This window comes from Chenopodium quinoa, unplaced genomic scaffold (assembly GCF_001683475.1).
Source record: "Chenopodium quinoa cultivar QQ74 unplaced genomic scaffold, ASM168347v1, whole genome shotgun sequence".
NCBI classification, from domain to species: Eukaryota; Viridiplantae; Streptophyta; class Magnoliopsida; order Caryophyllales; family Amaranthaceae; genus Chenopodium; species Chenopodium quinoa.
Genome location: NW_018743292.1, coordinates 2,365,047 through 2,379,797, shown reverse-complemented (window position 1 = coordinate 2,379,797; position 14,751 = coordinate 2,365,047). Strand labels below are relative to the sequence as shown.

Sequence of the window (14,751 nt, the reverse complement as noted above, 5' to 3'; positions counted from 1 at the left end):
GAATAAAAATATCCCATAAAATACTCCAAAAAATATTCCAAATAATATCCCAGGAAATATTCTCAAAGATAGCTCCAATATTCCAACTCCAGTGAACCAAGCCACGCCTTCTACAACCAAACTTGTAGGTAAAGAAAATTTACCACTCACTTTCCAAGCCACCAACAAAGATCTTTCTATTGCCACCTAAAACGCCAATACAAAACAGCCAGCAGACTCCCAACCCTCACTTGACCTTTCCCATGTCTCAGCCACGCCCAACCCCAATTGCCCTTTGAATCCCACTGGAGAAGATCCTATGCATGACCGAGCCAATCTCAGAACCATATCTGGGCATTGTAGACCCTGATTCACAAGATGGAGGTGGAGATACACTCATGGTCGGCATCGAGTCAAATGATGCCGGAATTGATGATAACGTTGAAGTTACCATGGGTTGTTAACCAAGCATTCCGATTCCTTAATAATGCCTATGTGCCATATTCCCAAATTCTCCTAGTCTTATGGATAATAATCATCATCTCAATGTAGGTTCCTATCCTATCACGTGTATGGTATGGAATATCCAAGGTGCTGGAAATCGCGATACTCTTGTTGTACTTCGTGAAGTTGTTCGAGCAAACAGGCCTATTGTTCTTGCCTTGGTAGAAACCCACATGGGAGGAGACCAAGCGCAACGAGTAGCAGACTTACTTGGCTATAATGGCCATACCCATGTTGATGCTCAAGGGTTTAGTGGAGGCATTTGGGTTTACTGGAAACCCGAACTAGTAACAATAGACCCAATTGCTCAATCAAATCAATATATCACTATGACTGTAACCAAAGTTGGAGAGGACCCTGGGTATTTTTTCCACTATTTATGCCAACCCGGACCCTTTTAAGAGGCAAAAATTATAGAGGGACCTCTCGGATTTTGCAAAAAGGAATAACAACTGTGGCTCCTAGCCAGTGATTTCAATGAAACCAGGTTTGATTGGGAAAGAAGTTCAAGTTGTCCTGAGACTTAGCGTAGGAGTCGTAACTTCAACCATTGGGTTCATGACAATCAATTGATTGAAGTTGAATTCTCGGGCCCTTCTCACACTTGGGCTCGAGGCAACTCTGTTGACTCAAGAAGAAGTGCCTGTCTAGATAGAGCTTTATGCACAGGAGATTGGGGTTTGCGGTTTGATAAGGCCCGAGTCAAACACCTTCTTGCCATTCAATCTGATCATTGTCCCCTTCTCATCCCTCCGAATGGTTTTGCTCCGCTTGAGGCTTTGAATAGACCATTCCGCTTTTAAGCTGCTTGGATGTCACATGAAAAGTTCGAGGAGTTTCTTTGTGATAAATGGGATAAAAATGCTCCGCTTGTCCCTTTGTTGCATTCCTTTTTGAATGAGTTACAGGATTGGAACAAGAATGTGTTCCATAATATCGTTCGTGAAAAGAGACAATTGATGGCTCGAATCCAAGGCATCTAGACCAAACTTGCGCAGCAAAGGAATTCTAGCTTAATCAAGCTAGAAGCAAAATTAAGGAGGGAATTAGACACTGTCCTCCATCAAGAAGAACTCCTTTGGTATCAAAAAGCGAGAGTTGATTGGTTGCAATATGGTGACCGTAACACCACCTTTTTCCATCTTAGTACGGTTGTCAAAAGATGGAGAAACAAAATTGTGGCTATTAAAAGTAACAGTGACCAATGGGTTTATGATAAAGAAGAGGTGAAGCGCATTGTGGTGGATTACTTCGCTACTTTTTTCACTGACGAGGGTAGTGTCATAGACTATGACATCCCTAAGGGTGTGTGCAATGTACTTTGTTCCTTGGATTGGGATTTGCTAGCTCGACCCTATACAAAGTGTGATATTGACTATGTGATAAAAAACATGGGCTCTCTCAAGGCTCCGGGACCCGATGGTTTCCAAGCTCTATTTTTTCAGAAAAATTGGGATCATGTTGCTCCGAATGTGTATGCCATGGTGATGGATGCTTTAGATGGGAAAGGATTGCCTGACTGTTTAAATGAGTTCTTATCCCGAAGCTTGATAATCCGGAACAACCTTCACAGTTTAGACCAACTGGTCTATGTAACGTGGCCTATAAAATTATAACGAAGGCTATTGTGAATAAAAGTAAATTGGTTCTGCCAAAACTCATTGCGGATTCACAGTCTAGCTTTGTCCCGGGTAGCCAAATCACGGATAATATAGTGATTGTTCAAGAGGTACTCCATACTATGAAGCGCAAAAAAGAAGGGAAGGGATACATAATAATCAAAATTGATTTTGAGAAGGCCTATGATAGGCTTAAGTGGGCGTTCATTCGTGATACTCTCATGGAGATGAGATTTCCTATGGTAATGATTGAAGTAATCATGGAATGTGTCACTATCGCATCCATGAAAGTGCTTTGGAATGGAAAAAAATCGGATTCTTTTTCTCCTTATCGTGGCATCCGACAAGGAGATCCTTTGTCTCCATATCTTTTTGTACTTTGTATGGAAAGACTCAATTAAGTCATTGAGGAGGCTATAATTGGAGGAAGGGGGAAACCGGGGTATGCAAGTCGAGGTGGCCCTTTACTTTCGAACCTCTTCTTTGCAGACGATTTAATCCTCTTTTTTAAAGCTTCGACCGATCAAGCTGCTGTGATTAAGGATCGCCTCAATCGATTCTGCTGAGCCTCGGGTCAAAGGGTCAGTTTACCCAAGTCGAGGGTTTATTTCTCACAAAATATTAACCCTACTGATCAATAGGCCATTAGTCAAGAACTTGGGATGGAAAGTACTGATGACTTGGGTTTATATCTTGGGATGCCAACTTTGACAAGCAGGGTTACAAGAGAAACTTATGCGCATCTCTGTGAAAAGATTGATCGGCGTCTCACGGGTTCGAAGACTAAGTATTTGTCGCTTGCAGGTCGCATAACCCTCACTAAATCCACCCTCACAACCATGTCAAACTACTCAATGCAAACAACTAAGTTGCCGAGAATAGTGTGTGATGAGATTGACAAAAAGGCTAGAAGATTTGTGTGGGGTGGGTCTGATGAAAGCCGACGCATACACCTTCTCTCTTGGGATACTCTTCAATTAACGAGAGAGAAACGTGGACTCGGATTAAGATCAGCAAGACAGACTAATTCGGCTTTTCTCACTAAGCTAGGTTGGAGAGCACTCTCGGAGCCTAACTCGCTTTGGTCTAGGGTGCTACGATATAAATATTGCAAAAAGAGATGCGACATTGACATGTTCCAACCTACATCGAACATGTCGAATGTGTGGCGAGTAGCACTGTCAAAAACCGAACCGAACTGGTGAAACCGAACCGTTTCAACCGATCCGAATGAGAACCGAACCGATTAAAAACCGATTTTATGAAACCGAAAACCGACCCGAACCGCATGTTAGTAAAACCGAAACCGAACCGATCCGAGTAAACGTTAAACCGTTTAAGAACCGAACAAAATCTAAACCGAACCGTTTCTAACCCGAAACCGTTTAAACTGGCATAAAAACCGTTTACACCGAACCGTTAACAAACTGCAACCCATTTGCACCGAACCGTTTATAAACCGAACTGATTATAGACCAAACCACTTATAAACCAAACCGTTTATGAACCGAATCGCATATAATTCGAATCGTTTACAAACCACTTCCTACTAGGAGTATTTTGAACGACTCGATAAAAATCCGATTTTTTTAAATCAAAAACAGACCCGAACCGTAATTTAGTAAACCTAAAATAAAACTGATCCAAATAATGTTAAATCGTAGAAGAATCGAACTCGTTAACAAACCGAACCAGTTATAAATCGAACTAAAATAAAACTGAACTAAAAAAGAACCGAACCGTTTCTAACCGGGATAAAAACCATTAACAAATCGCAATCCGTCTGCACCGAACCGTTTACTACCCGGACAGTTTACAACCCGAACCGTTTACAACCCGAACCGAATTTAAACCGGGATAAAAATCGTTTACACCGAACTGTTAACAAACCGCAACCCGTTTGCACCGAACCATTTACTACCCGAACCGAATTTAAACCGTTCAAGAATAAACCGAAACCGAATCGAACCGATAATTATTTAAACCGAACTAAAACCGACCCGTAAGACATTTGAACCGATTTCAAACCGACCCGATTTCAAACCGAACCGAAACCGAACTGTCAAACCGTTTTGACAGTAATAGTGGCGAGGTATTACAGAGAATGCTCCTCTTTTGAAGAAAGGGTCGAGGGTAGCTATTGGGAATGCAAAAAAAACCCTGTTTGGGATCATTGTTGGGTGATGGATGAACCCCTTCGAAGTCAATGTGTGGCTGCTATTCCTGACTCAATTGATGGAGCCATTGTAGAAGAGATGTGGACTGTCGGAGATGGATGGCGCTAGGATTTGTTCGCTTATCTTTTACCCACCCTGTGCTTTAAACAAATTGCTTCACATAATTTAATAGCAGACCCTGAAGCAAGTGATTCGTGCTACTGGAAGGGGCCAAACAAAGGCAGGTTCTCGATAAAATATGCCATGAAAATTATGCGAGATGATGATCAAGCTCCGACTGATCGTAGGTGGGAATTAGCTTGGCATACTTCGATACAACAACGGATTCGCACTTTTTTATGGCTCGCTCTTCATGATAGACTCCTCTGTAATGCAAATCGAGTGAAAAGGCACCTTGCTGATGATCCTCGCTGCACACACTGCACCTTAAATACTGATGAAGACTTGATTCATTTATTTCGTGATTGTCCTGTTGCTAGGAAGATTTGGCAGAGTGTTGGTAGTGCGGCTTTTTATCCATCTTTCTATACTGGGGATATCAAGCAATGGGTTAGCAAGAACCTTGAAGCCGAGGGATTAATCTTCTCAGAATAGTGGCCTACTTGCTTTGCTATCACCTTATGGTATCTGGAAATGGAGAAACAACTTCATGTTTGGAAAAAGCGGTGAAATCCCTATTGATACAGGTGCTTTCCTTCGTTCTCAAGTGGAAGAAACTTGGAAGACTTTTACTTTGGGAGCTGCTGGGAACTCAATGATTGCAGGTAATAACTCCAAAGCTAAAGAAGAAGTCTTTATCAAATGGTTAGCTCCCCCTACTTTCTGGTTGGCCCTTAACACTGATGGTGCGGCTAAAGGGGCCCCTGGTCCAGCTGGTGGTGGAGGCGTAATTCGTGACTGCACTGGTCGTTTTGTGAAAGGGTTTGCAGCTAATTTTGGAGTGTGCAATGTTTACAGGGCCGAGTTGCTTGCCTTGGAAATTGGCATCAAGATGGCTATGCAGTTAGGACCTACTAAGATCATGATCCAGATGGACAATAAATCATGTGTCGAAGCTATTCTAAGCGATGATCAGAGAGGAGGAGAATGCTATTATATTCTGAAATCTTGTGGCAACCTTATCAAGTCTTTAGGTAGTAACGTTAACATTGTGCATTGTTTTAGGGAAGGTAATAAAGTAGCTGATAAGTTAGCAAATATGGGTGTTCCTCTTGAAGAAAGAGTAGTTTATTTTGATGAGCCTTCGATCGAAATAACAAGTCTTCTTTGAGAGGATACCATAGGTGTGGCTATGCCACGGTTTGTCATGTAATCGCTTTTATTTTTATAATAAACGGGCTTGGCCCTTATTTGCACCAAAAAAAAAAAAAAAAACAAATTGAGCATGCTGTGCACATGCACTTTTTGTGAGTCATTATGACTATACATATTTTTCGATAAGTCTTTCATTGGTATAATTCGACATGTTATATATAACAATACAAAGTATATTAAATATATAAGTTTTCTAAATTTTTTTTTTAAAATCTTAATAATAATATTACGTGAGTGTTCACTTCTCATCTTTGGGCTTGTGCTCCAATTGCCTTCTCTCCTCATCTTTTACATAGGAAACCTTTTACTGATTGGTTCTTCGACACAGTCTATGAGTTTCGTTCCTCTCGAAATTGGGACGGATTGGTCTCCTTCCGTTGGGCAGTTTGGCTTGCGCGTAACCACAAGATTTTTTGACAGACAGTGTTATCTCCTAGCGCGATTTTCCATTTGGTGCAGGAATGGATCCCTAGGAATGTTTTGGCGCAAGGGTTCAGGTCTCTCGTCCACTCGTTAAGGAAATCTTCTTCCCCTACTTCGGTAGCTTTTGATTCTTGCTATCTGCAGGGTGACTCCTCCTCTGTCTTTGACGTCTGCCTTCTTTTTGATGGGGCTTGGAGTGCTCGGGATCTTAGCCCATGAGCAAGTTGGATTTTTAGGGAAGTTTTTTCAAATTCTATGTTGGGTGGTTGCTCGAGAGCTTGTCACTCCTCATCGCCCCTTCAGTCTGAGTTACAAGCGTGTTTGTGGGCTCTTCGGGCTGCCGATCGTCGAGGCCGTCGTCATCTTCTTATCTACTCTGACTGTTCGAACCTTTTTTCTCTTATGCGGGATGGTGGTGAAGGCGATATCTCTTGCCTCTGATTGCTTCATGATATTTGGCTTTTTCTCTTGTGATTCTCTGTTTGCAAGCTTTGCAAGGTTGGGTTGCCCCGGCTCACTAGTTGGTTGTTCAAGCTCGTCGTCGACAATTGTTTTGTTGGTCCTTTTAGTTTTTGTGTGTGTTTTTCTTTGTCAGGGCTTCTTGTCAAAAAATAAAAAAATAAAAATAAAAAAATAAAAAAAAAAAATCTTATTGCATACATTCAATTATAGATCTGAAATACAAATACTATATAAATCTTTGCCAATTAAAGTAGATATGATCACAAACCAAGCCCAACCTTGGGCAAAAACATTGTGCCCAAACCCACTAGTTCATGCTAGATTTGGGTCGACTAAAAATTATAGCTTAGAATAAAGTTTGGATTGCCATTGCCCAAAATCCAAAAAACATACAAAAATAAATAAATATATATCAGGCGCAAATCAAGGCAATTGTTAAGCTAGGTCCGACTGGGTTGAGCTAGGCTGCACATGATCAAGTTCGAGATAACAGATAAGGGCACTTGCTGACTTGAGGGTGAGAATTCATTTATCTACTCCGTATCCTCCTACTCTCAAGTATCTACTCGTATTTTGTAAATACTACTCCTAAACCATAAAACCATGAGATTTAAAGTCTAATCATGGATCGAATCTGAAGTTGAATATTTTGAACCCGCAAATCTAAATCTAAATCCGATACAAACCCGACCCGTTGTCATCTTATGAAAGCCCATCATATAACAATTCCAACACAAGCCCAACCCAATTTAGCCCAAATAAAAAAAGGTAACTTTTGACACCATTTCACACTTCACTCTCTCTTTCTCAATGGCACTGTGATCCCATCTTCCATCTTCTTCTTCAATGGCACCTCCCAAAAAACAATACCTAACCCTTCTTCTCCTCTCTCTCTTCGCTCTCTTCATCTTCTCTCACTACTTTCTATCTCCTCCTCCTTCTCCTTCTCTCTCTACCCCAACAACCCACTTTCTGTCTCCTCAAAAACCCTCTTCTCCTTTCACCTTCACCATCAAACTCTTAGCATACAACCGTCTCTCCTCCCTTTCTCGCTGCCTCCACTCTCTCTCCTCTGCCCACTACTATGGCGACACCGTTGACCTCCACATCTTCATTGACCACTTTCCCAATTCATCTTCCTCTGATTTGGGCCGGAATCTCGAAAATTCCCATGAAATCTTGGGTTTTGTTGATGGGTTTAAGTGGGTTTTTGGGAAGAAGTTGATCCATTATAGGACTATCAATGTGGGCTTGCAGGCCCAGTGGTTGGAAGCTTGGTGGCCTTCTCATGATGATGAGTTTGTGTTTGTTGTTGAAGATGATTTGGAGGTTTCCCCTCTTTATTATAAGTTAATTAAGGGTTTAATCTTGAATTATTACTATAATCACTCCAATTTTAGCCCTTGGATTTTTGGTGCTTCACTTCAGCGTCCAAGGTTTGTCCCAGGTACCTCCTACTTTGTTATTGATCAATTTTATTTTATTTTTTGAATTTGTTTGGTATTATATTGGTACATTGTAGTGAATTATGTGAATGAAATAATATGTTTGAATATGATTAACTGGTGGATATTTTGCTTATGTATAATGAAATGGTATGCTTGAGTTCAAATTTTGCTAATTTTTGGGTTGATTCTTGTATGAAATAATGTGGGGATATGTTCAGTTGACTGAATGAGAGTTAGCTACAGTTGGTTTGGTCATTATATGTGTTAATCAACTGAAATATGATTCGAGCTACGAGTGGCTGATATTTTGGTATTGGGTGGTTGGCTGTGTATAATTGAACATCCTTAGGAGTTAGGACTGGTCTTGGTGGAATTGATATCCTTCAGGTGTTGGACTCTGAATTAGGAGTACAAACTTAGAGTGGAGGCTAGTAGTAAAGGGATTATAATGTTTAGAGACTTATTATGCCTGAATGGCTATAGTGGAATAGAAAAGAGGACATTTGAAATCCTTCTGTATTTTTTATTGAAGCAACTTGTTTGCATATTAGGGAGACAAATCGAGTTAAGTTTTTTGTTAAGATCTCAAATCAGCTGTGGTTAAGTGAAGTTTTTCTGCTTTAGTGAAGCCTCATAAGTTATCTTTGTAACGGAGATTTTACTAACTTTCATTGGAGCATTGATACTAATATGTTTATAGGTCTTGCACTCTTGCTCCAGGTTCTTAGAGGTTGTTGTATCTAAGGATGTTAGTTTGTTAATCTGCTTCATTATTATTTGTCAACGAGAGAAAATAAGCTTCTAAGAGGGATTAAGAATGGTGTTTATTCTTTGTTTTCCTAACCACATCTCCCAATCACATTTCTTAATTTTGTAATGGGTATGATAAGATTTCATAGAATGTCACTGCTTAAAGTAAATGATGTGGAGAGGATATAAATGACCCGACTATATTGTAAGTTGCTTCATTAAATTACGAGGGATTGAGACAATGTGATGACTTATTTTGGATGGAGAGAGTAGTAGATAAGGGGTAGGGATATTGTGGGGAAGATGTTCTGCATGCAATAAAGTTTACATAGTGTGTCTTGGAACTAGCTGGAAGTCACTGTTGACGGATTACTGTTACTGATTTGTTTTAGGGGTTGCTGATGACTTGCATCAGGAACTTAGTAACACTGAGAAGTTAAACAAGAAGGAGTGTTGATGCATGCTGCCGTTCATACAGAGTCCAAAAAGTTCTTTAGTGGTTGTAAATTAAATTTATTTGTAAAGTCTAGAGATATCACGTATCATAGAAATGGCTGGCCTGGTACTCGAATACTTCTAATTACACTTAATTACTTCAAGGAATCGCAGTGATGTTTTTTGGTGCTGACTTCATGCATGGAAGTCTACTCCTTTTATCATTATACATAGTTCCTAGCTTTCTCAATGAAATTCATAAGAGACTGGTCCTTTATACACACTTCTTGCTCGATGCGAGCTTGGTGATAGAACAATATATGTGTATTCTCTTATTTTCAATGGATAAGAGTATGTGATTACATTGTTGGTGTCCCAGCATCTTTTACCCTGTTACCATCAGTAGTCTCATATCATTACTTTATGTACTGTTTATTATATTCAGGTAAGCATGGGAACAAAATAAAGTTGGACAGTGAAACCAGGTTCTTCCTTTACCCATTGGTCGGAACCTGGGGTCAGCTTCTCTTTCCAAGACCCTGGAAGGAGTTCCGCCTTTGGTATGATGACCATAAGGCCAAGGGCATCAAGCCTGTTCTTGACGGAATGGTATTTGACTCTGCATCAGTCCCTTGATCCACCTTGTCCTTTATCCTAGGGGACCATGCGTTGATCTGAAGTCAACTTTATCTGTTTATATGCAGGTGACAACAGGTTGGTACAAAAAATTGGGAGAGAAGATATGGACCCCATGGTTCATTAAATTCATTCATTCACGTGGCTACTTTAACATCTACACGAATTTTCTTCATGAAAGGGCTCTCAGTGTCTCTCACAGAGATCCTGGTGTTAACTATGGGAAGACAGCCGGGCCAGATTCACAACTTTTGGATGAAAGTTCCCATGATATCAATCTTCTGGACATGCAATCTTTGAGCGATCTACATTGGTATGATTTCTGCTTCAGAAGAGTACTTCCTGGAAGAGTTGCAAAGAAACTCAGTGAAGTTAGCCACATTCTTCACACCATGGAGAAACAAAAACCTGTCTTATTGGTCAGCTTGTTGAAATCTTCACAGACAATTGTTAAGAATTTGATATGCCATTTTGAGAGGCTTAATATTCAGAACTACATTTTTATGGTCCCAAACTCTGAATCAGACTTGCTGCATGATCTGCCAAGAAGGGGGCATCCTGTGATTGTTACAGAAGATGTATTTGACAGCATCACGAGAAGTAAGAAATCTAGTTCTATATTGATCAAGGAGACAATGGTGAAAGCTTTTGTAATCAAAAAATGTTTGGAATCTGGGTTTGATAATTGGGTTATTGCTTCCAACATGCTTCCACTCATCAGTAACCCACAATTCGATTTCACTGACAGCAGCTTCTATGTTGGTAAGGATTCCAGACTCTTGGTTGTCAGGAGCTCATCATCTTCTCGGGAAGTTTGGGATGAAAGATTTGTGCAGAAATTTGCTGCTACTGTGGAGACGCTGATTAGTCAAGATTCATTACTAAAAGAGAATGGGAATTTTGTTGATATTTTAGAAAAGTTTGCAGAAAATCATGTCCTTAGATTGAAGAGTGTTAATGACGTAAACTACAGTTTTAAACTTGAAAGAGTCCATGGAAATCAATCGCTACCAACAAATACAAAGATGATATCGTGGTCACCTGAAATGGACATAGATTCAGTGCATAAATATCTTGAAGAATTGGGATTGTGGATCATTGACAGTGATTCTTCTTGCAAAGCTGTGGTCTGTCACCAATCTTGACATGATCACATACAACTTTTTCTTTCCTCCCTTTTTCTGGTCAATTTTAATCTCTTAGCATAGTGTAGGCATATTGTTTTCTGTATGTAATATTGTAAGGTGGTTACATATTCTTCTTGGTTACTCTGGTTGTATACAGAATGACAAAATCAGCTTAGGCAGCCTCTGTCCCAATGTCGGGCCATATATTTTGTTGAGGATCATCTTGTAAAATTGAGTTAAAATATCATGAGTATCTATGAGGTTTTTCTTCAAAATTAAGTCTTTACATCTCCATAAATCATCAATTTAATCTTGTTCGAAATTCTACTTGGTGTATAATAAAGAAGTATCTGCATGATACATTCACCCGCAGATGGCAAATAAGGTGATCAAATGAAACTGATCCTAGTCTATCTTTCGTATTTTGTCAAGTCTTGTATACATGCATTAGAACTTTTTTCTCTGTCTAAAATTAGTAGTCACATCGTTCTAAGTTCCAACCTTTCATTAACAACCTGATTGATTTGACAAAATCATATCCTTTGTAATGGTCCTATACCCTTCCCATCACTATAATCTATTTAAGGGCATTGTTAAAAAAACTCAAAAATAAACTATTACGAAGTACTATTTTACGGAAAGTGTCAACTTTTTCTGAACATTCTAGAATATTTTCTCATGTGAGTATGTGACTATATGAAAATTTTGATCACGATTCCCCTACTAGAAAAGCACGAACTTGATCACGATTATGAACCCAGCTATATGCAGGATCTTTCTTGACCCCCCTTGATTTCATGAGTTCCCTCACCCTTGTTGCCTCATCCCACCTTCCTGCTTCTGCAAGCATATTTGAGAGAAGCACATAGTACCCAGAATGATCAGGTTTTAGCACAAAGAGATGCTCAGTTGCCCATTTTGCTAATTCTATATCCCCATGGATTCGGCTAGCACCTAGTAAAGCTCCCCAAATATTGGCATCTGGTTCAAATGGAAGTTCTCTGATAACCTCCACGGCCTCTTCCATTAGTCCTGCTCGGCCCAGAAGGTCAATCATGCAAGTGTAGTGCATATTCTTTGGTGTAATGCCTTCAGCCTTCATCTCTTCAAAGTATTTCTTCCCCTCATCAACGAGTCCTCCATGACTGCAAGCTGATAGAACAGCTATAAATGAAATAGAATCATGCTTCACAGTATCTTCCCTCATAGCTTCAAAAAGAGAGACTGCTGTCTCAAACTTTCCAAGCATTCCGTACCCTAAAATCATTGTGTTCCAAGAGGCAGCGTCTTTTTTGTGAGCCTGCTCGAAGATATTCTGAGCGATCCCAATCTTTCCACACTTCATATAAAGATCCAAAAGTGAATTGGTGATAAAATGGTGTGTGTGAAATAACCGTCTTATGATAAAAGCGTGAATCTCCTTCCCCGACTTCAGTGCTGCAGAATTTGCACAAGCTGCAATAGCACCTACAAAGGAAATTGTATCCCGCTTCATACCCATGGATCCCATCTCTTCAAACAAACTCAAAGACTTCAAGCATTCAGTAGTTTGTGAATAGCCTACTATCAGTGTGTTATATGATATTTGATCCCTAGTGGAGATATCAAATACATTCTGCGCAAGCTCAACAAAACCGCACTTGGCATACATGTCTATCAACCCATTTGAAAGAAAAATATCGGGGGCAACTCCCTTCCGAATGCATCTGGCATGTATTTCTTTGCCTGATGGGAGTGCACCTATTCGAGCACAAGCTGGTAAAATGTTTGTGAAGGTTACAGAATTCGGAGTTTCACCAAAAGCCTGCATTCGTCTCACAAGTTCTAATGCAGCTAACTCGTGGTTATTTTGAGCAAAATTAGCAACCATGGCATTCCATGTGACAACATTTCTCACTTTCATCCTTTCAAATACACTTGAAGCCTTATTGGAATCCCCTGACTTAGCATACATGTCAATCAATGAATTTGAGATAAAAAGATCAGAATCAAGACCCATCCTAACAGTAAGTCCATGAACTTCTTTTCCTGCATCAAAATACTCCAATTCTACAAGAACTGGCAACAAACTCGACAACGTAACACCACTTGGCTTCTCTTTTGAGTTAATCATCAGCCTAAACATATACAAAGCATCACTATAGCACCTAGCATGAGCAAAACTTGTAATTATGGCATTCCAAGACACACCATTCTTCTCAACAATTTCATCAAAAACTTGTCGAGAACTATCCGATTTTCCAAACTTCCCATAACCATCAACCAACGCATTGCCAACTCTCACTTGACTAATCAACCCAACCTTAACCACATAACCATGTATCACCCTCGGAACCACCTCGTCCTTGAGCTCAGCACACGCCGGCAAAACACTCACAACACTAACCGCATTCGGCAAAAACCCAGACCATATCTTCATCTCCAAAAACACCTCAACAGCTTCCTTAGACCACCCATTATCAGAAAACACGCCAATCATACTATTCCATGAAACAACATCTCTCTCAGGCATTTCATCAAACACATTCTGTGCATCCCTCAAATCACAACAACTACTATAAAAAATCAAAAGGGTATTACCCACATACACAAGCTTATCAAACCCAACCTTAATGGAAAACCCATGAATCTCTCTACCCTTCTGACTCTCACAATGATCAGCACAAGCCTTGATTACAGAAGGGAATGTATGATCATCGGGCCTAATATCAATCCTAATCATTTGATTATAAACATGAAAAACATCATAAACCCTAGCAATGGAATACCCTCGCAAAAGGGTATTCCACAAGAAGGGTGTTTTACAGTAAAACACAGAATTTTCGAAGAGAAATTTGCAGGAAACTGGGTTACCAAATTTGGCATAGTCTAGGATGAGAGAAGCACAGAGAGAGACGCTTGAAGGGAGAAAGCCGAAGACGAGAGCGAGGGCGTGGGATTGCTTGGTTTGTTGAAGGGATTGCAGAGAAGAGAGAAGAGGGAGGAAATCAATGGAGTTTGGAGAGAGAAAATGGGGTTGTGATGGTTGAAGAGCTTTAATGGCGGATGTTGAGAAGAGAGAGAAAGAGAGTGGTTTGAGGTTGAAGAAGGGGGGGATTACTGTGAGGAAACGAGCATGATTGAACATAGAAGATGGTGATTGCGGTGAGGTTTTGTGGTTGATGGTTTTGGAGGGAAACAGAGGAACTGAAACGAATTTTGCAAACTAATGAAATAAAGGCAAATGGCAGATAGAAATGGCGCTCGGCCAGGCCGGTTCAAAACACGCTGTAATTGATATAATCATTTACAATTTATTTTTTTATTTTTTTTTTGATAAGAAAAATACAAAAGTTAAGTAACTCTTCTCTCAAGACTATACCCTAACTTATCTAAAGAAATAAAATAAGAAAAATTAGCATCTACATTAGGGTCAATGTTTACATAGCCTGAAATTTGATGACCTATAGTTGCAACATAATCTGCTGCACGATTAGCTTCTCGATACACATGGCAAGAAGCAACAACCTCGAAGTGAGTCAACAACTTCTTAACGTCATTCATTAGCAATTGAATTTTCCAAGGACAGCGTGCTTTATCCTGCAAAATATTTATAATTAAAAGGTTATCACCTTCAATAAAATTTTTTTGTATATTATGATCAATAGCTAAGAGAAGACTGTTACGCAGAGCTGTAGCTTCTGCAATAATAGGAGTCGAGGTACCAAGATTATAAGCACGACTAACAACATTATTTTCTGTATAATCTCTAATAACAACTCCGGCTGACCCAAAGTTATTACAAACGGAACCATCAAAATTAATTTTGAAAACACCAGGGGCAGGGGGGGACCAAGCTACTTGGATGGTTTGATATAATCATTTACATATGTCTTAG

General features: G+C 39.9%; 2 protein-coding genes across 2 annotated transcripts; one reads left to right on the top strand and one right to left on the bottom strand.

Annotated features, from left to right (window-relative positions):
* Window positions 1-6,395: 6,395 nt before the first annotated feature.
* LOC110736330 lies at window positions 6,396-11,089 on the top strand. Its single transcript, XM_021916529.1, has 3 exons — window positions 6,396-7,925; window positions 9,557-9,720; window positions 9,816-11,089. Exons 1-3 carry the CDS (start codon window positions 7,325-7,327, stop codon window positions 10,890-10,892), a joined length of 1,842 nt encoding a protein of 613 aa, XP_021772221.1. The 5' UTR covers window positions 6,396-7,324; the 3' UTR covers window positions 10,893-11,089.
* Window positions 11,090-11,172: 83 nt separating this feature from the next.
* LOC110736329 (putative pentatricopeptide repeat-containing protein At1g69350, mitochondrial) lies at window positions 11,173-14,454 on the bottom strand. The gene has a single exon (XM_021916528.1). The coding sequence runs from the start codon at window positions 13,999-14,001 to the stop codon at window positions 11,584-11,586; it is 2,418 nt and encodes an 805-aa protein (XP_021772220.1). The 5' UTR covers window positions 14,002-14,454; the 3' UTR covers window positions 11,173-11,583.
* Between the last annotated feature and the right edge of the window lie 297 nt (window positions 14,455-14,751).